The sequence below is a fragment of the Mytilus californianus genome, unplaced genomic scaffold (assembly GCF_021869535.1).
Source record: "Mytilus californianus isolate M0D057914Y unplaced genomic scaffold, xbMytCali1.0.p SCAF_4, whole genome shotgun sequence".
Classification (NCBI taxonomy): Eukaryota; Metazoa; Mollusca; class Bivalvia; order Mytilida; family Mytilidae; genus Mytilus; species Mytilus californianus.
This window is the reverse complement of record NW_026262690.1, coordinates 109,970,509-109,997,037: the sequence shown is the minus strand read 5'-3', so window position 1 is coordinate 109,997,037 and position 26,529 is coordinate 109,970,509. Positions and strand designations below refer to the sequence as shown.

Here is a 26,529-nt window from a genome sequence, read left to right as displayed (position 1 = left end):
GGTACTAATTTTGTGAAAGGAGCACACCTCTTTCAACGAATTCCACATAGTGTGAACATGCATGGGCGTAACGTAGTAATTAAGACAGGCAAACGTTATATGACGGAGCAGAGGGTATGTTACTGCTGATAGATGGGAAGATAATTGGAAAGTTGAAATCGTCACGTTTGTCATAGATACCAGTTTGAAGTCGTCCATCTGTGCCAATGTCGTGTACATAATTTATATCTTCTTTTTGTCTGTGAGAAGGTTCTTCTTCTTTTTGTCTGTGAGAAGGTTCTTCTTCTTTTTGTCTGTGAGAAGGTTCTGTATGAAATCTGCTTCACATGAGTACTAACAATTAGCCGATATTGAGACACAATATGCACTCGTTGTAATACCGACAAAAGAGTTTAGAGTTGATCTTTAGAATTTTAAGTCTCAACATCTGATTGACACCGCGGGTTGCATAAACCTCATCACATTATTTCTTGAGGCCATCTTATATTGTAGAAAAAGTGGTGGTTAGAAATTTAGAAAGATGTTTAGTTTAACATGTTGACGACCCGGCATTATAACGTTCTTCCTTTGGAAGTTAAGGTATCCAGTATAAAGATGGGAGATTATTTCCTTATTCATGTTAATACCAAAAAGGAGAGAAGGACGAATTTGTGTTTTCTTCAATCTCCTCCTTCGTGAATGATGTACCTATATATAGGGGTGTACGTAACATATGGTTATATATATATCACATATATCTGTAACACGATGTACATTGTATGCTGGACTTGAAACACAACTGCTAAAACAAGCCGAGGTTAATTCTTCCTTAGTGAGTGGCAGCCTTAGTTTTAGGACAAATACATATTTTATGAAACTTAAAAATGTAGACAAAATGTTGTACCACCATATCAAATTTTATTTCCGTATAAAATACATCAGCCATGACTGCACGTGCTATCTGTGTAAAACAATGCATAGAAACATACGAAAAGCTTGATATGAGTTGTCACAATTCAGAGTACTTTCCATTTTACACTATTTATCACAGAACAAATATGCATTTTGTAAACCTTTAAGTTTGTGTATATAGAATGTTCTGTGTTTGAGCGACCCTTTCCTCATTCCTCACTCAATATTATTACTCATCTGCCATATATACATGTAAAAAATAGTAATGTGATAATTTGTAGCCATATTATAGACTCAGAGACATGATTCATTTCTTTTAAAGGAATCCGGATATTAGGTCAATATGCTATAGATGATTCAATGGAAGCTCAAGGTCTTAGTCACAACATTGCAAATGTTGATATATACAGCAATAGCTGGGGACCTGCTGATGGTACTGGTTTTGAAGGTCCTGGTACAGTGACAAAGGCAGCACTGCAGAATGGAGTTATTAATGTAAGTTGTCACATTGTTTCGATTTGTTTCGTTGGTTTTATGTCTGATTGACGTACCCCACATCTTCTTTTATCTTACAGAGCTGGCCATTGGTGTAACTAGCTTGACAAATAAATTTGCTTTTAATGTTTTAAGTGCAAACATGATGACCAGAGGCTTACAAATCCAAACAAAGGAGCAAAAGGAGATGTTTGTTGATCAATAAAGTTAATATGCTCGCTTATACTACTTCTGATCAACTTTAAATTCAAAATAACAATACGAGGTAGCAGTAGTATGTCGATGTTCAAATCTCGTAAACCTATTAAGAAGTAAAATAACAAAAATACCAAAATCAAAGGAAAATTCAAAACGGAAAGTCCCTTATCAAATGGCAAAATTAAAAACTCAAACACATCAAACGAATTGAAAACAACTGTCATATTTCTGACTTGACTAAGATGATACCACTGAAGGTAAAATAAAAACCGGAGGTATTGCATGAAGTGGTTGCGTAAAAAAAAAAACCCCAATACTTAGCCAACTATTTGCTTGTAAATTTAACACCCAGTCTCCTATAAAACCATGCAAAAACAGTCCAGAAGGGGGGTCATAAGATTTGATTGAAATTTGGTGTGCTTAAACAACATTGTGAAAGAAGTCCATAAAAAATATTTCATCTGGTTCCTATGCCTTTTTGTAAGTAGATGCTGTAATGTACTGGGAACCAGTTCCTCCATGTCTGAGGCAGTATTTTCCCATGAAAATGACCAATTTCTGCATCCTTAAACTTACAAATGGGGAAACAATAGGATAAAGATTGATTATTTGTTGAATAAACATGTGTTGAAACTTAAGTTACACATCAGTACACAAATTTACAAGAAACTTTTTGTGAATTATTCCAAGGGAGATAATCTAGTAATTTAAAAAAATCATTTTGAAATCATAAAATGAACACATTTTTAAAACTATCCAGCCTTGATCCATAAAAATATAAACATACCTTGTTTTGTTTTTTTTAGCTAATACAATTTCTGGGCTTGTGTTCTGGTACATTCTAGAATTCTACTAAAAAAATGCTTAATCAATTAATATAAAATATCAATCTGTAGATAATTTCAGAAATATACCGTGGAAAGTGTTTTTTTTTTTTATATATAGCATTATTATACTTGAAAAGGTTAGTCAAAGTAATAATGAGCATAATTCAATTATCATATCTGATGCCATAAATATTGATTTTTATGGTACAAAAAGAGATAATCCAGTAAAAATGCATTTTTCAAAATCTTAAAAATACATACTCTTTAAAACTATTCAGCTCTTGGTCCATTACAAGAAGTTGTGCGCTCTCGTTTAAGTACTTTCTGGAATTCATCCAAAAAATGCATAAAAGAGAGGCGAAAGATACCAAAGGGATATTGAAACCAATAAGTTAAAAATAAACTGACATCAGTACACTAAACAAAACAAAGACTGAGCAACACGATCCCCACCAAATACTGGGAGTGATCTCAGGTGCTCCGCGGGAAGGGTAAACAGATGTGGTACCCGTCGTGTTGCTCATGTTAGCACAAACCCGGTTATAAGTCTAATTCGGTAGGTCACATTCGGGGAAAGGGGACGGGATTGTATTTACGACAATTGGAACATATCCGCTATCATCTGATAAACGGATATTCCATAACGGTCAACAAACTCGTGATGGTGTCCGTAAAATGTACGAAGGGATGACTTCAACTTCACCACTTGAAACTCTTGGTTTAATAGCTTCCTTGTGAGCAGCAACCCTCTATCAAGGAAATCATAATAGGAAATACAAGCCCTGGAATATCGTATCAACTGGGAGATATATACTCCGTGTGCAGGCGCTGCAGCTGGAATGTTGCTACACAGAAATGGAAAGTTCACAATAGGGAAGCTGAACTCATTCCTTTTGTCGTTAAAAGTTGTTTTCAGGCGGCCCTGATTATTAATTCCTAGATGTAAGTAAAGATATCAGACAAACTTAACTGTATCTGTTGTATCCCTTATCTCAAGTTCGATTGGATAGATGCGTTCAACATAGTCACCAAATTTTTAGTTATTTAGTGAGAGAACATCATGTATATAGCGGAATGCAAAGTTAAAAGATACTGCTAACTTTTTTTCTTTCTTCCTAAGAAGTTTCTGTATGAAGTCAGCCTCATATGAATAAAGAAATAAAGTCGGCAAGAAAAGGAGCAGTGTTGGTTCCCATGGGAATGCCGATTGTTTGTTGAAAAACACGTCCTCCAAACGTAACAAATATGTTGTCAATCAAGAAATCAAGCATCTTGATAATGTCAGTTTCAGAGAATTTTTTGTTTGAATCAGAGTGATTCTTTTTACAAAGTACGATTCATCACTCCCTAAAGACAAGATACTAAATTTCTAGTTTCTTTCAATGAATCAATGAATTTAAAATACCAATCTGTAAGTTGCACTTTGTAAATACAACTGTGTCACAACCCACGCCTCTTTTGGGGAGATATTTTGTTTTGTTTACCTACTGGTTTCCAGAAATGATCCCTTTGTTTCATCTCATAGAGACACAACTTGGGAATTTTACCAGTATAAATACACATGGATAGCTGGATAGGGGAAGTACAGAATTTTTGTATAAGTTTAATTAGAAGTTCGCGGCATATAAATGTTGAAAATATGCCGCACAGTCCTATAGTTTGACCTTTGAGAAAAATAGTAGAGCAAATAAACTTTTCATTCTAGGATATAACTTTTTACGAAACTTCATAGTAAAAAAAGTGGCACAGTTTTAGCCGTAAAAGGAGTTCCTATGGGAAATTGCATTGTCTATCTTTACAGAAGTGCAACCTGTAGATAATTTTAGAAATGTAAGTGTTAATTTTTCAAAAGCATTATACTAGTAAAATTTAACAAGGTTAAACCGCGCCTGTTAAAACGTTTAAACCCGCTGCATTTTTTATGCACCTGTCCTAAGTCAGGAGCCTGTTGTTCAGTGGTTGTCGTTTGTTGGTGTGGTTCATAGGTGTTTCTCGTTTCTCGTTTTTTATATAGATTAGACTGTTGGTTTTCCTGTTTGAATTGTTGATCACTAGTAATTTTGGGGCCCTTTATAGCTTGCTGTTCAGTGTGAACCAAGGCTCCGTGTTGGAGGCCCTACTTTGACCTATAATTGTGAACTTTTTATACATTGTGACTTGGATGGAGAGTTGTCTCAGTGGCACTCATACCACATCTTCTTATTTATGTAGTCAAAGTAGCAATGAACGTAGTCTAATTTATACAGTATCTTATGTCATGAATATTGATTTTAAATGGTACAAAGGAAGATGATCCAGTGAAATTGCAATTTTTAAACTTTTCTGCTTTTGATACATTATAAGCATTTCTATATTCCCCTTTTTAATAAAGTAAAATATATAATATAGCATACCAAAGCGTAAAAAGAGAACTTCAAGACACAAAATGTGGTTTCTTTCTATGATTCTGTTGAAAATGTCAAAACGTCTGTCAACAAATTGATAAATATAAAATAAGAGCATAAATAATTTAAAAAGGTGCAGATGATAAACAAATTACAGTCACTAGAAGTATTGATTTTTTTATGATCAAGGGGGATAACCCGTAGAAATCAAAAAGATAGATCCAATAATCAAAACAAGACTTCAAAAATATCTTTGCTGTCATATTTTTACTAGATTTAACTCATCAAAGTACACAAAAAAAAAAAATTAAGTTGTCTTGATATTTTTGTTTGTATGAAATATTTTTTTTGTGACGTTAAAGAAAAGTAAAAGTTCACTGTTTATTTTAATTTCTATTTACATTGCTTACCTAGTGAAACAAATGTAGATTATATAAAGTTAAGCCTGGTTAAAAAAAAGCAAAACTATTAACAATGAACAAGTTCCTAGAGTGTACTTTGAAAATGATTTCAGAAACTGTATTTTAATTGTTGGGATATCTCTTCCATTAGATGAACAGCTGGCATTTACACAAAAACTAGACACTACACTGTGATATAGACTACTCCATATAATTCTAGGAAAAAATACCTTACTTTTGAAATGTAAATATAGTGAAACAGAATTGTGCACGTTGTGTACAGAAATAAAAGAAACACATATACATCTCTTTTTTTTTTTAATGTAGATATGTTCGAACTTTCTGAATAAATTTTTTCAATAGTTGGAAAAGGTATGTAATATAAGTGTTCACCCAACTTTATTAAATATAATCTTGGGTGTTAATAATCATGTATTTAAAGATATCCTTAATACATGTATTTTGATATTGAAGAGATATCTTTAACTTTAAATTTCATCTGTTATTGAACAATTGAATGGCTTAGGTATTATGATAGGATTGACATGGCCACTATGAGTTGTTCATCATTGTTTTATTAACTGATCTATTTAAATGATTATTCTTTACTATATATTTATGAGTAATTGCAAATTTTTTTGTACATCTTTATTTGAAGATGAGACTTGAGAATGATATGAAAGTAAAAATGTATATAACATAAAAAATAAAGATTAAATATGGGTAAGGGATGGGGTTCTGAACCATTTGTTTTTAGATAAATAAAAAAAATTATTAAATGAGGGAGCAGGGCATGACCCCCAGGAGCAAATCCTTATCTGCATTGAAAGGTCTTGACATGGCAAAGAAGAAAATACATGGTTTTAGGGTGGACATATGAAAATTGAATATATGACCTTGACCTTTTGTTTAGCCTTAAAGGTCCATAGTCAAGGTCATCGTCCATGGTACGTGACACATCATATTGAGGTGCTTCACTGATGTGTCAAATATCAAAAGCCCATGTCAATGGAGAAAAAAAATGTGTTTCAAACACAAAAATGTACTAAAAATTAAAATGTTTTGACCTTGAGATCAAACGACAAGGTAATTTGAATGCCATGATGACACCATCTCATTGCAAATACATCTTTAAGTTAACTATCATAAGTAAGTGTCAAAAGATACATAGGTTTTTATGTTTAAATACACGGATTATTGAGAACAATACCTGAAAATCACACGTTGATTCCGTTGCCATGGTAACTATCATATTCAGAGCAACAGAAATGTGACATTTTGTAGTGGATTTATTTGGAAATTATACTTTTTCCAGTAGATCGATAATGTTTAAGAGAGTTAGGTATTATTTAAATTGGGAATATAAATAGTTTTTGAGCAATGCAGGCTTTTTATTGTTATATTAAAGGGAAAATTCGCGATTTTTTACTTATCATCTTATTATGTTCATAATACCATTAAAAACATATTCACCAAGTTTTATCTGGATATGAAAACTAATAAAGAAGAAAATTGGGAATTATTAATTCTATTTATTCAAACTTCCTGACTTATGTGACGTAGTTTAAGTCTTTTTGCATGCCGGGAGTGGATTAATCTCATTTAAAGTCTTGTTCGTTAATCATCTAATAACGCGATTTAAAGCGCATCAACGACTTTTGGTGTAGCTATTAACCAACTAACAATTCAGAAAGAAAGTGATTAGCCGTGCATTTTTTTAAATTAAAATTTACGATTTATATTTTTAGGGTTTAAGATATGATAATAGTAATAAAAGCAAATCATACAATAGAATTTTTTTATGATTTTTTTTTCGACGGATATTTTGAACAACATATATAACTGATAGTATAATAGAAATTCACGTTTGTATTCTCCCCTATTACTTCAGTCGAGGATTTGTCTTACTATACAAATCCTTGCATCAGTCTAGTACTGTGTAAATACAATGCATGTGTATTATGCTGACACCACCTGGTAAAGGCGTGGTTAAATTCACGGTAATTAAAAGATTAGCATTATGTAATTTTAATCCTTTGATCTTCACTAGAGTGGTGTTTGTCCTCAAGGGTTCACCGTTGCAGGTATGAGACAGATTTTTTTTAATTATTAAGGGAGGAATATAGTGGCAAAATACCTTAATCGCTGTTATATATATATTTTTTTAACATTTTGCATTTGCTCAGTTTTTAAATAAATAGGTGAGTATTTTGTTGTAACATCGAAATTCTGAATCACTTTTAATAAAATAATTATATAAATATTATAAATGGCACACGAAAACGAGCGTATATATCAAAACAGTACTATTTTAAATTATCATCGGTAACCTTGAATATTTAAATGTGCAGAGAAAATTATCAGTTACAAAAATATAGTTTTGTCGTCCAAAGCGATCTTCATTTACCTAATCAGGAATGCCCTTATTAAAATATTATAAATCTCACAACGTATTTATATAATTCTTAAGCTATTTGACCAACGATGTTTAAAAAAAATAACAGAATCAATCTAACGTCAACTTTCCTTTTTTAAATGGAGACAGAACGTCGAAATCAATTTTCAATGTGCTTGATATCTTGTACCTTTGTAAGACTTATCATTCATTCATAAACCCACTCTAAACCAGAGACATATATACGTCTGTTTAAACTGACAAGAAAACTCCTAAAGCGGACAAGCAGTATATTCTGTAAATTTCTGAGATTTAATACAAAGAAATAAAAAAAATCCCGAAATGAATTTGATCCTGGAAAATATTCACATCCTCATTCGGTCTGAAAAAAAGATACGAATTTGGTAAACAGAACATGCAGAAGTGTGAATGTTATAAAACCTAATTGTTATATCAGAAACCATTATAAATATGAACATGTATACGTAAGACCTCATGGGACGTCACCTAACCACATTCAGGTAATATACAAGTAGCTCTGTTATACCCGGAAATGTCAAGGTTAATCATAGATAGATAGACATGACCTCAGACCCCCCCCCCCCCCCCCCCCCCAAATCGAGGAACAGTATATCTTACAATGTGTATATTCCTGCAAAAATAAAAATAAAATGAGAAAAAAGAAAGAGATGAACGGTAAGTCACATCAGATTCAGATATTTATATAGTTGCTTGTCGTTAAATAGAGATCTAGTGTATACATGTCTCTGCGTTAACTTATAAAAATAACAGGAAATAATAAATTTGAAATATATTTATGATGAATACTTTGCAACTGCGACACCCCTTTTTATCACAGCGTACATGCATGCATTTAAATGACTGTCCGTTATGCCATTTAGAATGACAATCGTACGTACAATCCTATAGTTCATGGTGAGTCCTTTTCTATCAGATATGCGACTTTTCGTATTTATATTTTCTCTTATATTACCGGTACTGTCATTTAATATCTAATGCATAAGTGCAATATTAAGAGTGGTTAAATCCCCTACAAGCTAACTAAATAAATAAATCAACCCTCTAGCTGACCAGACGTTAATACAACTACCATCAGTCTATCCGGAGTGAAGTTTCTTTATTTCTTCAAATAGGCTTTTGGGGATCATTAGTGCACGTCCGGTGGCATATATATATAACATGCATGTCGGACCAGGAAAATGTGATGATGACGAATTTCTTAAACTGTTCGAAATAATCTTATTGAAATATAAATCTGTGATTTTACTATGTCTATAGCTTCGATGAACCAAAGCAAGTTAGATATCGACCTGTATTTAAATCAGATTGGTTCTGGATGTTTCTCTCGTATATTCAATATACTTGTATGATATTAGTTCTATATTGCGACTATCCATAGTTCCGTATTAAACATTCCATCTAGGCGTATAAACCAATGATCGACAAGTGCCGCACATTTTGTTAAATCAATATTTGTATGTTTCAAAATGTCCATAATTATTGACAACGGGTATATACTTACATTTTCCCCACTTTACCCTTGGAAAATGTGTAAATAGATTTTTATTTCATCATTATTTTTTTTTTTTATTATTTAAACTTTCATAAATATCATTCTTTACACCAAAAATGTTATTTATAAACAAGCGTATGAGTTTAGCAATGACTAGTATATCACTATCGGATACGCTATACAAAGTTGTATATTACACCTGATAGATTCAAAATGGAAGTTACATGTTATCGGCCGTGTACACTGATCAATACCCCCAGAAAAGAAGTGATGCACGAACTTGTTTTATGTAATTGTGTAATAACAGTTTTAAAGCCCGACAGGAAATCGCTTGAATACCTGTACGTGTCACCTCACAATACCTCTGGGAACAATTCCTTTAGCCATTCTGGTGATCAGATAAGGGAAGGTCCGAATTTATTTTAAAAAGTTTATTACATAAAACAATTATGAACAAACTAGATTTTCAAAAACAATTTTACACGGAACACTTATTTATAACTTTGACTTTTTAACTAATTTCAATTTATTGTTTTAAATACTTCGTAAACAAAACAGTTTCAAAACGACAGACCATACTATTAGTACTAGTTATTTAAAAAATAATATATATAAAATTACATTTTCCGTATCAAGTTAGTTAGGAAAGGTTGCACAACCATGTCTATCATAATCTTTTTTGTGACCCGGGAAACTGCTTTCCTTGTCGGATAAAACAACCGTACGCTTGACAAGATATCGACACTCAATTACGGCTACGTAAGGTTACTGCTTGTTTTGGTCCTTTGTGGTTTATAGATATATCGTGGTCAATATTCGGGGAGGATGTCAAAATGGCCGCATGCGGAGAATTGATACTCTAAATTTAAAATCGATGGTGATCTCTTAACTTGCAGAATAAAACTTTAATATCTATGAATTTGTGCTTTTTTATACATAATGAACAGAATATGAATTTTTCATTTTTTTGCGAAGTTTCCCTTTAAGTATCTAGTGAGGCACTTACACATTGCAGGGAAGGAATGGGAAAGGTGCTATTTACGTATGGTCAGCAGGTAACGGAGGTACTAAAGATAACTGTAATGGTGACGGCTATGTCAATAGTATTTATACTGTAGCTGTTACTAGTGTACAAATTGGTGAAAATGCATGGTATTCTGAAGTATGTGCTCCTGCGTTAGCTGCAGCTTATGGTGGCAGTGAAGAAGATAGATTTCTTGTAAGTCTTACGTTGTGCTTTAGTAATACATTAGATAAAGAAATTAATATCATGCAAACATGTATCTATAGGTAACAACATTATACATATCGAAGGAAAGGAATGGTAAAGGTGCTATTTATATATAGTCAGCAGGTAACGGAAGTACTGCAGACAACTGTAATACTGACGGCTATATATAGTATTTATACTGTAGACATTTCAAGTGTAACAATAGGTCAAAATGCATGGTACACGGAAGTGTGTGCTTCTGCTTTAGTGTTAGCGCTTTTAGTGCTGTTCTTTATTTCAAAGTCACAGTGAGGCCATCAACACGGAGCAAAAAAACTCTCACCTCACTGCAAGTTTAAGACGGCCCCCTAGCTTGTTTGTTTGATATATATCTATGATAAGATAAACATTTCCTAGAGGCATGATTGGCGTTAACCTAGACGTTATAATATGGCAACATCGAATTTCCCCAGTTCATAATCTATTGAATTCTGAATAATATTTTCACAAGCATACACTAAAATAATCTGCCAGGCGAACAACGTCGTATACACTAAAATAATCTGCCAGGCCAACAACGTCGTAAACACTAAAATGATCTGCCAGGCCAACAACGTCGTAAACACTAAAATAATCTGCCAGGCCAACAACGTCGTAAACACTAAAATAATCTGCTAGGCCAACAACGTCGTATACACTAAAATAATCTGCCAGGCCAACAACGTCGTATACACTAAAATGATCTGCCAGGCCAACAACGTCGTATACACTAAAATAATCTGCCAGGCCAACAACGTCGTATAGTACAATAAAATGATCTGCCAGGCCAACAACGTCGTATGTATACACTAAAATAATCTGCCAGGTCAACAACGTCGATAACACTAAAATGATCTGCCAGGCCAACAACGTCGTATACACTAAAATGATCTGCCAGGCCAACAACGTCGTAAACAATGGGAAATCAATCGGAGGCGTGACGGTTTTTCCATTTTCGGTACGAAGAATGAACATACCAATATTCGTTTAGATTCTGAAACGGCGATTTGTTATTTGTTACAAAGACTTTAAGGTAGAACATATCCATTTCAGACTACCACTACAACGTCATCAGGATGTAAAAGCGAGGGTATACAGGGAACATCGTACGCAGCACCTATAGTTACTGGTATAGTTGCTCTAACACTGGAGGCAAAGTAAGTTCTTTAAGCTTAAACAGTACTATTAATAGCTGTTGCCGGTTTTGTGGTTACTCTGTACCACTGTTTTTATCCATCCAGACAAAGTGTGCAGTTATTCTTCATCCATTTTTAGCATGACTCTATACATACTAAATAATGTTCATCAACAGTCTGAGATATATGTTTTTTATTGTTAAAAAAATCCTATTATTAATGTTCAATCATTGCGTCTTGATTTGATATGCCTAATAACACAGTGACCGTCTACTCTTAGTGTGACGTGTAAACCCTTGTCGGTCATTTTGTCCTTCTGTCATTGCGTAATTACGTGATTCTAGAATCAAACGGTCGTCTGAACGTTTTTAAGTTATAAGAATAAATGCATATGTTGTGAATATTTACCGATATTGATCTTTCGTACAATAATGCATAATGTTGAAAACCTATTGGTGGCCTTTGGCTGTTTTCTGCTCTTTGGTCGGGCAGTTGTCTCTTTGTCACATCTCCCGTTTCCATTCTCAATTTTATAATGATAATTACAGGTCGAGTTTGCGTCTCGTTCCGGTTGACTGACTTTTTACAGAATTCCGACTTTGGAACTTTTCCTCAAAATTGTACTTCTTGGATGTATTGTGTAATGACTGCAGATCTCGAGCTCATTGGTATATACAGTTATCTAGCCGATCGCGTATGCCTTTTTGTTCCGGTTGACCGAATATTTAAGATATGGCTGTAGGTGCCGCATTTGTGTCGTACCAAAAGGAAGATTAATTTAAATTGTTATCTTGAAGCAGGATCAACCTTTTACTAATTTTTTTTTTCTGCATTGAAATCATTCATAGTTTCTTCTCGCATGTGCCTTCCGTTTGTATTTGACGTTGTTATATGAAATCCCCTATAAGTTATGCCACCGAAGTAAAATGTAGGGCGGCATGATTCATAACACCAGGTTTAGTACCTTGAATTTGGTTTTAAAAACTGCTAGCATTATTTCAAACTGTATTATTATATTATTTATTATAATTGTTGGTTTTATATAATATATAATTTTAGTATAATTGTTTGTCATTATGTGTAGTGGACCATACTTTACCTTCATTTTGATTTGACAATGTTTACGGGAATTGTTGGACTTGACCATTTGTGAAATAATGTTGCACAATGTCACATTGTGAACGCAATTTCCCTGAGAATGTTTGACAGAGTTTTCATACTGAGTAGCTTTGTTCGTCATCATGCATGTGTTGTTGACCATACATTACTGATTGAACATTTTCGTGTGGAGTTATTTGACTTTTAAAACCTGTGGAATACTCACACCTTGTGACTGTAAACCAAAATACACAGCGGCGGGGACATTTCGCTAACGGGTAGCAATCTTGCTGTCTCTTCGGCATTTACCTACAGCTTCTTTTATTCCGATAGTTACATTATCAAATTTTTCATTGTATCCACATGAAACAGCCTTCCCTAGCTCCACTCATCAAGAAGTCGTCGACATGACGTAATCGGTTTGAGTTATCGGAAGGATAATTAATATTCTCTAAGATCCAGACTTTAATCAAGACATTCGAATGGTTTCGGTTGTTCAACGGATAATAGAAAAAAAAAGTAACGTGTTTGTGTCATGTGCATTGCAAAGGCAGAAGACATCATACATCGGTTCCACAAGCTCTTCGACCTGATCCAGTAGCAACAATTAAACAACAGAGAAGTCATTTTTTTATATTTTATTTCTAATTTGGCATTAAAATTAGAAAGATCATATCATAGGGAACATGTGTACTAAGTTTCAAGTTGATTGGACTTCAACTTCATCAAAAACTACCTTGACCAAAAACTTTAACCTGACCACTCGCACTATCATTTTCTATGTTCAGTGGACCGTGAAATTGGGATCAAAACTCTAATTTGGCATTAAAATTAGAAAGATCATATCATAAGGAACATGTTAGCTAAGTTTCAAGGTGATTGGACTTCAACTTCATCAAAAACTACCTTGACCAAAAACTTTAACCTGACCACTCGCACTATCATTTTCTATGTTCAGTGGACCGTGAAATTGGGGTCAAAACTCTAACTTCGCATTAAAATTAGAAAAATCATATCATAGGGAACATGTTTGCTAAGTTTCAAGTTGATTGGACTTCAACTTCATCAAAAACTACCTTGACCAAAAACTTTAACCTGAAGCGGGACGGACGAACGGACGGACGAACGGACGCACAGACCGAAAAACATAATGCCCCTAGGTGGGGAATAAAAAAGAAATTCAAAGCATTAATTAACTTTAAAATGAAATAGACAGAAATGGTGAAATTTTTTCAACTTAATTTATTGTCTTTGTTAAACTTCATTGAGAATTGTTGCCATGTACAAACATATCATAATGTTTTATTTGAGAGGTACGCAATTTTAATTTGCTGTTTTTTGACTATCGGTTTTAATTTTAATAATCTTTAAAATGCATTCTTGATAGTTTTATAATATATTGTCGGTAATATATGTCATTTCTAATTTAGAACTTACCAACGGATACTTTAACAGTGCATTTTATTAACAGTATTTTTCAATTGATTTATATAATTATTGTGGACTATTGAAATTTACTCCTAATTTGCAGTCCCGATTTGACTTGGAGAGATATTCAGCATCTTATTGTATTCACATCAACCAGAAATGGTTTGAATGACACCTACTCTGATTGGTCAATAAACGGGGCAAAAAAAGAATGTGAGTTTTGAGTAATTAGAATAGCAAAAGTAAATCTTTGAGGATTTACGCGAGTAAAACTGCGCTTTCAAAAAAAGAAAAGAAAAAAAAAACATTTTGACAATGCTTTCATCCTGAATTTAGCATTTACACTTTAGGCCACTGATACTAAAATAAACACTTTGTTGTTTGTTTGTTAATAATATTTCGTCATCAAACAATAATGGTCTACAACTGAATAAATATATTATATTCGTTAAAAAGATGCCTGAACACTCCGAATTATTACGGATTGACCTCGTTAGATTTTTCAGTGAAACCGCTACATTTGAAACAATATGTTTACGATCATTATAGTATTTTACGACATCAAACATGTATACAGTATTGTGGTAATGGCAGATCTAAGATGACCTTTGTTGAATTTATTCAAAGCTTTTCTGCGATTAAGAACCGGACCCATGTCTGTTGTTAAAGACGATTAAGAACCGGACCCATGTCTGTTGTTGAAGACGATTAAGAACCGGACCCATGTCTGTTGTTGAAGACGATTAAGAACCGGACCCATGTCTGTTGTTGAAGACGCTTAAGAACCGGACCCATGTCTTTTGCTGAAGACGATTAAGAAGCGGACCCATGTCTGTTGTTGAAGACGCTAAAGAACGGACCCATGTCTGTTGTTGAAGGCGATTAAGAACCGGACCCATGTCTGTTGTTGAAAACGCTTAAGAACCGGACCCATGTCTGTTGACGATTAAGAACCGGATCCATGTCTGTTGTTGAAGACGCTTATGAACCGGACACATGTCTGTTGTTGAAGGCGATTAAGAACTGGACCCATGTCTGTTGTTGAAGACGATTAAGAACCGGACCCATATCTGTTGTTGAAGACCATATGTTATCTTCTTGATGTCTTCTTGGTTTTTTGTGTCGTTGGGTTGCTCTGTAACGATTTATGCTCTCAGATCATTTTTCACTCTTAAACAATGCGTGTGTAACAAAAATACTGTAAACAGTGATAAAAAAAGCAATAAAAAATCAAAGAAAATTATTGTAAAAAAAAAAAAAATGAAAAGACAATCAATCTACGGTCGAATGAACATAATACACAAACTCAAGGTACCCACCTGAGCAACCCTAAACCCAACAAAATAACAGGGTAAATACCAGGTGCTCCGGAAGGGTTAAAAATCCTATTCCATTCCGTGTGCTCGTCGTGTTGCTACTTGTCGTTTATTGAAAACCATATATTGACATCTTGATGCCTTTTGATTTTAAGTTTTGCTGGATTGCTGTCTCATTGACGTATATCCTAAATCCTTTTTAATCACATTCAACTGTGGCTTTTTTTAAATTAAAAAAATACAGAAGAGAGAGTAAAGAATCAAAAGTAAAAGAAGGGTAGAAAAATTTTGGAACAGAAAAACGAAAAGAAATAAAACAACAGTCCACACAAATATCTGTTTTGCCTGAACACTCAATTATTAATCAACATTATTACGGATTGACCTATTGAGGTTTTCAGTGAAAACAATTCATCAAACATACAGTGTTTGTGTTAATGACAGATCTTTGATGGTCTTTGTTGAATTTATTTACAGCTTTTGTAGATTTGGTTTACAACTGGACATATTTTATTAATACTTCCCTATTGTTATATTGACCTCTCGGTGGGTTATTTGTTTTTTTGTGTCGTTTCGACGTTTACCCCACATAATTTGTTCTCTGACGAAAGGCGTGTGTAGCAAAAGAAGACCGAAGAAGTTACCAAAACACTAATAAAAGAGTCAAAGAAGGACATGGAAAACACTATTGTAAACAGAAAAATTGAAAAGACAAACACCTGTCTACAATACAAAACACAGATACATAAAATCACAAAAAGCCATTAAAAAAATTGGTAAATATCAGGTGCCTTGGAAGGATAGAAATTCCTTGTTCATTGATGGTACTCGTAGTGTTGCTCAGAACGAATGAAAATCATTTGAAAACTCAAATTAGGTGAAGCGTTCTCTACAAGGGAATGTTGATATTATTATTAAAAGAGGATATACTTTATATGGCGGGACATGGCAATAAACGATGCTGGTTCTTTTCAAGATATTGTGATTTTGATGAAAAAGATGAAAAATAAAATGATGAATACTTATATTATATTTTGACATCTGCATAACTTTCCGTATTTTCAGTCAGTCAGCTTCTTGGTTTTGGTTTAATTGACGCTGATGCTATGGTGAGCTATGGAAAAATCTGGGAAACAGTTCCAACACAACAAACGTGCACTACGTCTACAAGCTCTCCGTCTGTGTAAGTGTTGATAAATAGACCTACTTTGACCTATAATTGTTAACTTTTTATACATTCTGACTTGGATGGAGAGTTGTCTTATTGGCACTCATACCACATCTTCTTGTTTATACTAAAAAAGCCACAGACGTTCACCATACAGTTAACCCCAACATGATTGACATGCATTTGTTTTCTAAAACAGGACCTTCGTACTATTCAGAACCTACCTTAGTGTGTAATGTTGTCAACAGATGTAAATGTGAAAGAAAGATATCGTGTTATTATTATCGCGATAATTTGGAGGGATAAATCTGTATCTAGTGATGATGAAGATGGGCTGCTGTTCCACGTCCAAAGTCAAACTTTATGCATACCAGGACGAGAATATGTAAATACAATACATGTATATGATTATGAACCATCTTTTGTACTAGACCTAATTTGAGACAAACTTTGTATAATTATGATACATGATTAACTTGCGGTCAACAGATGTAAGACACCCTGTTGACCTTGTGAGTTTCTGTTTGTGTTTGTCTAAAGCAAGTTCCTGTATTCCAGTGGTTGTTGTTGGTTGTTGTCTGTCATACTTGTTTTTCCTCAATTGCTTTTGCCAAAATTCAGGCCGTTGGTTTTCATATTTTGTCATCCCGATGCTTTAAATAGCTTTTTTCGCGGTTATGCTCATTTTTCAATACCATATGGTGACTTGTAGTAAACTATGTTTTAAATTCTTGGCTTTTTGTCTTTGATGGATAGTTTTCTCATTGGCATCATCTCCTTATTCTATGTTGAACTTTAGTAGAAAACTGTACCAAGGCAAAAAAAGAAAAGAAAAAGTAAATGGACAAATATAAAGCTATTAAAGACCCTTGCATTACAAAATGGGAAACAATTCAAATTTCAAAAGAGAAAATCAACGTTTGTAAGTTTCTTGAAAACAAAAGCATCTACCTTTACTATACCAGCATCTATAGTTGTAACATTATTCAGACGACTAGCTATTCATATTAGTCTTCAAATTAAAAGAACATTTCATGATTATTTTAAAGGAGCACGAATACCTTCCTATCTGATTCTATTACTGTAACATCTGGTGACTGCTCATCGATAAATTATCTAGAACACGTGGTAGCTGACATTACATTCTCCTACTCAGGCTTAAGAGGTATGACTCACTTGTATTTAATTTCTCCATCCGGTACCAGAAGTCATCTGTTACACTACAGAAAACAAGACGCTTTTGATAATGTACCAGCAGGGAGTCTTACCTGGGATTTTATGTCAGTGCATTTTTGGAATGAAAATCCAATTGGAATTTGGATCCTGGAACTAAGATCGCAGGAAGTTTCAGTAACAGGTAAGAACATAATCTTCAATATTTAACTTGATTTTTTTTTAAATAGAACAGTTAACAGACGCAGAGGTATTTTTTTGCAACTGCCAGAGCTCAAATTGGTGAAGCACTCAATTTAAAGTCCGATATTAGTCACGTTTATTATTTAATTTATTTGTTAGCAATATCGTCTGATGTTTTTATTTTTCGGATTTATGAATTCAGATGGTAGATTTGATAACATTGTTCTCAGATTGGCCTGTTTGATTCGAGAGCCACTGATGTCTTATGTAGACGAAACACGCGTCTGGCGTACAATATTATAACAGTTGTTTTCCATTCGTTTCACCGTTTGATGTGTTTGAGCTTTTAATTTTGCCATTTGATAAAGGACTTTCCCTTTTGAATTTTCCTTGGAACTCAGTTTTTTATGGTATTTTTTTTGTATAAGCCTAGTATCTTTGATGAGATATTTTTCTACATGATTGTCTACAATTTGTCTAGTAAAAGACCCTTCAATTGTGCTCAGTGACTCGGACTTAGATTTATTTAAGCGACTTTGCTACGTCCATGTAATAAAATCTATATCCGAATTCAATCGTCAATTGCACAATAATGTTAGTTACATAGTGTGCTAATGACCTAATATGGTATATATGGGGTCAGTAAATTCCATTTGGGGTGAGAGCGAATTTATCTTACCGACTATCTTAACATGTGGTATTAGACTAGTGGCCTAATCGTTTATCATCAATTTCTTCGTCTGTTGAAACCTTTCAGATTTTTCCTCAACACCGTGTTGTTTTTATAAAGGGACGTAACACCACTACTAACCGTGTATTGAAATTAGTCCCGCCTACTAACCTAATATGAAATATACACGGTCTTCACACGGTTGCTTTTAACCAATCATATTCCTAGAAATGTATAGGAGGAAAAATAAAGGATATTATACCGTGAAATCCATTATGATATTTATCACTCACCACCTTTCTTTATACCAAATACATGAATGTATGAAATTTTGTTGCATCTTTCGCAGGAACAACAGATCACAGGTCCTTCTAATTTGGTATCAAGCGTCTTTTCAGCATGATTATATACATAAACTAGCCCATGAGACAGCACTTATGATTGGTTAATTATTAATAAATTACAATTCTTTGAACTTTTTGAAATACTAAGTATTTTCGAACCCAGGAATGGACTATCTTAGCTGCAATTGACAAAACCTTTCGGTATTTATGGTTCTCGATGCTCTTCAAATTGGTACTTTCCTTGGACGTTTTACTTTTTGATTCGAGCGTCACTGATGAGTCTTTGGTAGACGAAACGCGCGTCTGGCGGACAAAATTATATGCCTTGTATCTTTGATGAGATTTTTAACTATAGTTTGATGCCTTTTTACATTCATCGTTTATCAACTTCTTAAGGTGGTACCCAACACCTTGACTACTTTTAATTTGGCTCGTTTAAATTTCATAAAATTTCGACAAAATGTTTACTTTGACCCTTTGACAAAAATATAAAAATTTCAAAAAATTTGAACCAACCACTTTATTAGAAAAATTTCATTGGTTATATAGCAGTTTGACAAACACTAATTTTGATCATTGAGAAGCTTAATATTTCCTTAACAATACAACGTAATTAAAACGTTTAGCTGATTTTTACAGAGTTATCTCCCTGTAGTGTTAGGTACCACCTTAATAACCAAGTATTTATAGTGGGGTACAATAAGTGAGCAGTAGCTCACAGTTCAGCTTATTTGTCCTTATTGGCATTTGAAACTACTGTTTTCAAAACTGTTATAATTATTGACCAAACGCAGACATATGAACGGACATGCTTAATGAAGAGTCCCCGAGGATAGTGGATTACTATCTTGCAGACTCCAGTACCTTTGCATGATTCAAATGATATCTTTCAATGTTGTTTGTTCATAATAATATGCTTTTGTGCTAAGGGTAATGTTACAGCCCTTCAAAAAAGTTTATCTTACATAGTTTTGGCCCCTTCTTTATGCTATTTTGGTTTTTGCACTCTCCAACATTTTATATGTTTGGCATTCCAAAATTTTGATCTCGTGTGAAATTGATGAACATTGTTCTAGAAGCACGCTTTGTGTCCATGTTATCATAGCACATCCTTTAACAACCGTTGGTAGTATCGCTACTGGTAGACTAACAGACCCCAAGAGTCAAAATGAGCCGAGTCTGACGCTTCAATTTTGTCAAAGTGTGTAACATTTGTATTTTTATAAGTTGTCAGAGTAACTGAGATCACTCGTTTTGTGTATCATTTCTAGCTAATTCTTTTTTGAGTACGATCATTCTGTTCCATTTAAGTTATTTCTCGGAAGAAATATACTAATTTAACATCTTCACATCATGTTAAATTTGATTTTTATGTGTTCCTAAAGTGTATCAAATCTTAAATATCTCTATGAATTAATCGGTGTGGCTTCAACCGTAACTTATTTCTAAAGCAGAGCTTTAATGTCACTCTTTAAAAATTTTTTTTAACATTATGGGGTTAATCGGATAAAACTGATGAAAGAAATGTACAATCTACATGAGATTGATACAAACACTTGTTTATACAATTAAAACGAGGTGCTGTTTTCCAAGTTAATCTAAAAGTCTCTAATAGAAGATTCGGCATTCTAACTACATGTAATATCACTCAAATAAGTGTGGAAGGAATGATTGAATTTTATAGCCGCCTTAATAAAATGACGCATAATCGGTTACTCTGGTAGTATTTTGGACCTTGTACCATGAAAAAAAGATGTTATTTTCGAAATCCTGCACTCCATCATCATAAATAATGTTAAATTTCCCCATGATCATTTTTTACTGTTTGCAAACGATTTACCAACTAGTTCCCAGTCTTATCGTTTGCATATATGCTTCAACATGTTCAAGGAAAAAAACTATTTCCCAACAGTAACACAAGCATATCTATACTGTGTCTTGATGGTGTTGTACTATGGATTGTCGACAAAGATATATGGTATTGTTTATCTTCATTTAATTTGACTTGTACTTAATTTATAGAACGATTAAACATACAAATTAGATGATATATATCTAATGGAATTATCTTTATATTTCCAGTGACCTTAGACAGCTGGTCCCTTACATTTTACGGAACTACAACAGATCCTTGGCCAGGTAAGATATCACTTGATTTAAACTCACCGGCATGCTTCTTCCGCCTCTACGCTAATGTAGGAAAGGTTGGTAGTTCGGAACGGAATTTTACTGCAATAGATGTGCATTTGAACTATAAATGTCTCTTCAGTGATACTCGACACAAAAGTATTTGAAATTTTTTTTCAAAAATTGAAAATCTGATAAAACCAAAATGGACATAAATTATATCAAAGAGCGGGCAAGAACCTTAAATACAACACTGTTTTCCCTTCATAATTTGAAAAACAAATTTATGTGTATAGAAATCAGCTTTCGAAATACCACACAAGGTCCATTCTTGGAAAATATAAAACTATACATGTTCAAAATATGTACGGCATACTGTGATGCCAAAATCCAAATGATTTGTCATTTGAATTGATTAAATCAACATTCCAAATCCGAATGTGTTACCATAAGTTTTATTAAGACACCATAATGATCTCAACATCAATAAACAAATTGAAATATTTTGAAAGATCGTTTTGGTGACAACCCTCCTCTCCTCTGAAAAACGTATAGCGGAGTATTATAAAAGAGGGGCCTGATGGGGGGGGGAGGGGTCTCTTTTTTGTCAATCACGATTCACAGAAAATAAATTTCCATGATCACGGATCACGAAAATATAAAAAAAAAATCTGTAGAAAAACGGATCACGATAGCGAAAATGCGCCGATCACGAAGAACGAAAATAACCCATCAGGCCCCTCATAAAAGGAAATATATTATAAGGCCACGTTTGTTTTCGCCCACTGAAATTGAAAATAAAAAACCATTTTAAATCTGCTAAGTAAAAACCTGTAGATGAACATAAGATATCAGAATTTCAAATATAAGTATTAACATTATAATTTTGTCTGTCATGTTTTTTATTATTGCTTCTCGAAAAACTACAAAAATAAATAGCCTCATTTTGAGATAGTCATTAAAATTCATCAATGAGCCAAGGTTTTACCCCAAAATATGTTTTGCTACAAAAATTTTTTTTTGAATAAACAAATGAGTTAAACTTTGAACAGCAAATCTGAGGACTTACCTCGTTTGTATTGGATACCTAAGCTTCAAAAAATTCTGTACAAACAACGGTACATTGCCGGCTCATCTGCATGTTCGACGAAAGAATTGTCCATTAGATTGATGAAAAATTATGTCCGCAGTGAAAGGGGGTATTCAGAAATACTGTGAAACTGTTTACTCTCTCGGAGTGGTATTAACCATATTATGGTGGATTCTAAAAAAATACTCAAGAAAATCTAGATAATTTTAATTCTCGATCTTTCTCTGAAATTAGTTCTATCAAAACTTTTGATTTTTCAACCCTGTATACCACCATTCCCTATGTGAAATTGAAAAATCGTCTAAAAGAAATAATCCACAATGCTTTTCAATATAAAAATGGTAACATACGCAAAACATATATGCTCTTTGGTAGAGTTGTTGTCTCTGTGACATATTCCCCATTTCCATTCTCAATTTTATTACTTAGGCATTTAAGGTCAATTAAGTTAATTTCGACATGTTTATGCCGTCATAGTGACATCACATTTGACCTTTTGTGTAACATGGTCCAGATATCAACCTGATTATTTATCGAAGAAATTAACATCATTTTGAAAGTCTGGAATAAATGTACCAATTTTGCAATATCGGGGCTAAATACTGGCTCGTATCACACCTACTTGTTTTATGTAATTATCCATTTTTCATCAGTTTTTGTTGTAAAAAAATCTGTTCGTTGGTCAGAGAAAACAACTCAGACCTACATGTAACTGAACACTTGTTTTACACAACAACAGAAACAACAACTGATGCTGTAACAACAACAGAAACAACAACTGACGCTGTAACAACAACAGAAACAACTACGGACGCTGTAACAACAGAAACACATACGGACGCTGTAACAACAGAAACACCTACGGACGCTGTAACAACAGAAACAACAACTGACGCAGTAACAACAACAGGAACAACTGACGCTGTAACAACAACAGAAACAACAACTGACGCTGTAACAACAACAGAAACACCTACGGACGCAGTAACAACAGAAACAACAATTGACGCTGTTACAACAACAGAAACAACAACTGACGCTGTTACTACAACAGAAACAACAATTGACCCTGTTACAACACAGTTCACAAGCAGAGGTACCGATCAAGGGTATTGAATATACGGGTTTTGGTTTTTGCTGTTCTTCATCTCAAAGTTGTTAAGAATAGTTTCATCTGGTTCTACAACTCTAACTCTAAGATGTTTTATCTAAATAAATGAGTTTTGGTATAATGATACATAAAGTTTTTTACCATGGACGGCCATTAAATACGTTGCACTGTTGATTTCTTTATAATAAATAAAGGTCAAATAAATTCTGGAGTAAACTTTTTAAGATAAGTTCAGATAAAAAAGGTCTAAAATTACAAGATATGCATTTTTGTATTACTTTTGTTTACATATTATTAGTTCTATCGATGTATTTGTTTACTTCTGTTGATTGTTTTCGGTCCATTGACGTACCTATTAGTAAGATAGCCTTATTTTCATGTTATTGCGTAAGGATCTCTAAAATTGATACATGATTAATATATTTTACAGCAACAGACACAAGCACTATGAATACTACCGATAGCAACGGATCAGATACTGGTGAGTACAGTACAATACGGTAACGTAACTCAAAGGTTATTTTATATTATTCATTGGTCGCAATGAAATACAGTGATATTTCAGTAAAATAAACCGATAATTTCTCTGCTACTAAGGCATACAACAGTGGGTGTTGTCAAGACATTGGTATATTGACGTTAAAAAGTTTCCTGCGTATTCTCTACCATTTTCTACATAAGGAATATTATTTTGATTTTGCCATTTGATAAGGGACTTTCCGTTTTGAATTTTCTTGAAGTTTGGTATTTTTGTTATTTTACTTGCCCTACTAATTCTAATTCAATGTTTTACTGTTTTACCAGATATATCCCCAGATATATTAAGGGAGTCAGATACAAGCTTTGCTATACAGATTTGTGTGGGACGGTAAAGGGGACAAAATTAATAGATATATACTTATCTCAAATTATGAGGATGACGCTGTAAAGATGCCACATAAAAAATCTGTTATCAAATCACGTAAGCTGTCCTGGATAATAAAAGGTTTTTAGAACCTTCAAATTATTCTTTATGGAAGGTGTTGTAGGCAGATCTTTTTGAAATGAATGGAGAAGATAATATTTGGTATGTATCAAAATCAAAATCAAAAATAAATTTTACACTTTTTGGCTATATGTAAGTGTATTATGGGACTCACTATGTGAAACTCTGTCCACAGCCCAGTATTTTTGTTATTTTACTTATTTTACTTTATTTTTATTAACCCTTTGACTGCGACATTTCTATAATTAGCGTCGCAACGTCCGCGGTATTTTCATTTTCTTTGTGTAAAGAATTTCACGAAACGTCGTCAAACTACATTTTCTGATGTCATATCTGTGATTTTGTTATATCGTTATGATCTGTTTGAATTTTAAGGATTCTAGAATAAATACTAGGTATTTAAGTAGTAAAAGTTTTTAATTATTCTTTAGTGCCAAATACAGCTAAAGCTATCAATACCTGCGTTAGAAAACCGTAGTATTTTAAGTATTTCAACATTTTATAAACAGAAAATGAACATATCAATGGTATTTCATGTCGTGCTGACTACTGAGTTGGTAATACTTTATCAATGGTATTTCATGTCGTGCTGACTACTGAGCTGGTACATGTAATACTTTATTAGATCAACATCAGCACAGGCATGCGAGCATTCCCATATCATATACACTCTTGAGACTGTGAATCGTCGTATTTTAGATATGATTCCTATGGCCATGTTATTACGGGGACCTCAATATCGTTCAAAACAGAGAGGTTAAAAAGTTTTTGATAAAAGGGCCAAAATAGTGTCCTCCATCTAAAATAGATTGGAAACAGTGTCGTCAGGTCATAAAACTAAGACTCTCTTTCGTCAGATTGTAAAAATTGGGGTAAACTGGAAATATCTGATAAAAAAAAATCTCTTGGTTCTTACTTAAATAAATGTATGAATGTTATGGATATTCGAATATCACATTTTGAAAATAAATTAAAGAATGCATAATACGCCTATTTTTAGAATAAGAAACAACCTTCAAGTACTCGCAAAGCGGTTTGTGTTTGTACCGGCCGATAAAGCAGCCAACTATGTGGTGGTGGTATGCCTTAAATACTACTCGGATGCTCTTAAGAATGAAATTTTAAATTCTTCTACATTCAAGTCTATGCGCTCCACAGAAAGTCATATAGTAAACAATCATATCATAACCACATCACAGCTAAAGGCCTCTTCTGAACACTTGGAGGTTTCTACTATGAAGGTTACCTAAACTACACAAAAAACCAATGAAATATCGTTCATCTCAGCCTCTAGTAAATGATCTACAACTATTTTTTCAGTTCTTTTAACTAGTTCCTTAACTACTATCAAAGAACTTATCATTTACTTTTGTTATAAAACATATGAACGACCCCCCTTTTACAAATGGCTAGATCTGCACCTGTATGAGATGGGGTTTCATATGTGTTTTTGTCAAATCGATACAAATTCGACTTCTTGTTAAAACATTAATTATCGTGCAAAGTAGTTTCAGTCGTATTTAATATACAAAATATACTATTTCTTGAAGAAAAAATGTGAATTGCATTGTTTTTTCTTTTCTTTCAGAGGATGACAGTTCCACCACAATAATAGTTGTGACAATTACTACTATAGTGGCCTCTGTAGCCGTAGTGTTGGTAATAATAAAGTGTAGTGGTGCAGGCACATGCGCTGTGGTGCATCCATCAGTTTAAAAGGAAGATGCAGTGCAGTCAACAATGAAATCATTATACAAATAATCATCAGCAAAAACGGAAACCAGACCGGTACTTGTTGCTAAGGGAAACCAAAACTTTATCTTTAATATTGACTTAAATTACAAAGGTTTTAAAGTTCAACTTTAAAAGTGAAAATCATTATTAACATGATATAAGCATAGATACTTGGAGCTGGGAACAGTATATCTATGTATATATATGTTCCTGCTTGGAGATAGGACTTTTTTTTTTAGTCATCCACCTATTTTTATGTTTTCTATTAATTTCAATTATTTTCGCGTTTTTCTGTATTATTTGAGCATAAATATACTAGCTATAACTTGTATTTGCTATTTACTATCAATTCTAAGTTTACTATCTACAGCGGTCACTGATATATTATATATGTCCCAAAGTGACCTGTTACAAAGTCCTTTTTGTATCTTTTTCTCAAAACCAGTTGTAAAACTGAGGCAAAATAATTCATTTCGATTTAACGATGAGCTGTTTATAGCCTTGTCTTTTGGTTTTAGTGGATATATATAGCTATCTCATTGGCAATTATTTACCGGATCTCATTATTTCATGTATTGGTTCTGTAGTATAA

At 33.4% G+C, this 26,529-nt stretch overlaps 1 protein-coding gene across 1 annotated transcript; it reads left to right on the top strand.

The window, feature by feature from the left end:
* The first annotated feature begins 57 nt into the window (after positions 1 to 57).
* Positions 58 to 26,114, top strand: LOC127737182 (neuroendocrine convertase 2-like). Its single transcript, XM_052247714.1, has 11 exons — positions 58 to 67; positions 1,214 to 1,386; positions 10,141 to 10,344; positions 11,428 to 11,531; positions 14,140 to 14,249; positions 16,418 to 16,535; positions 17,570 to 17,877; positions 20,973 to 21,029; positions 22,847 to 23,203; positions 23,649 to 23,699; positions 25,792 to 26,114. The coding sequence occupies exons 1-11, from the start codon at positions 58 to 60 to the stop codon at positions 25,917 to 25,919; spliced, it is 1,620 nt and encodes a 539-aa protein (XP_052103674.1). The 3' UTR covers positions 25,920 to 26,114.
* Positions 26,115 to 26,529: the final 415 nt, after the last annotated feature.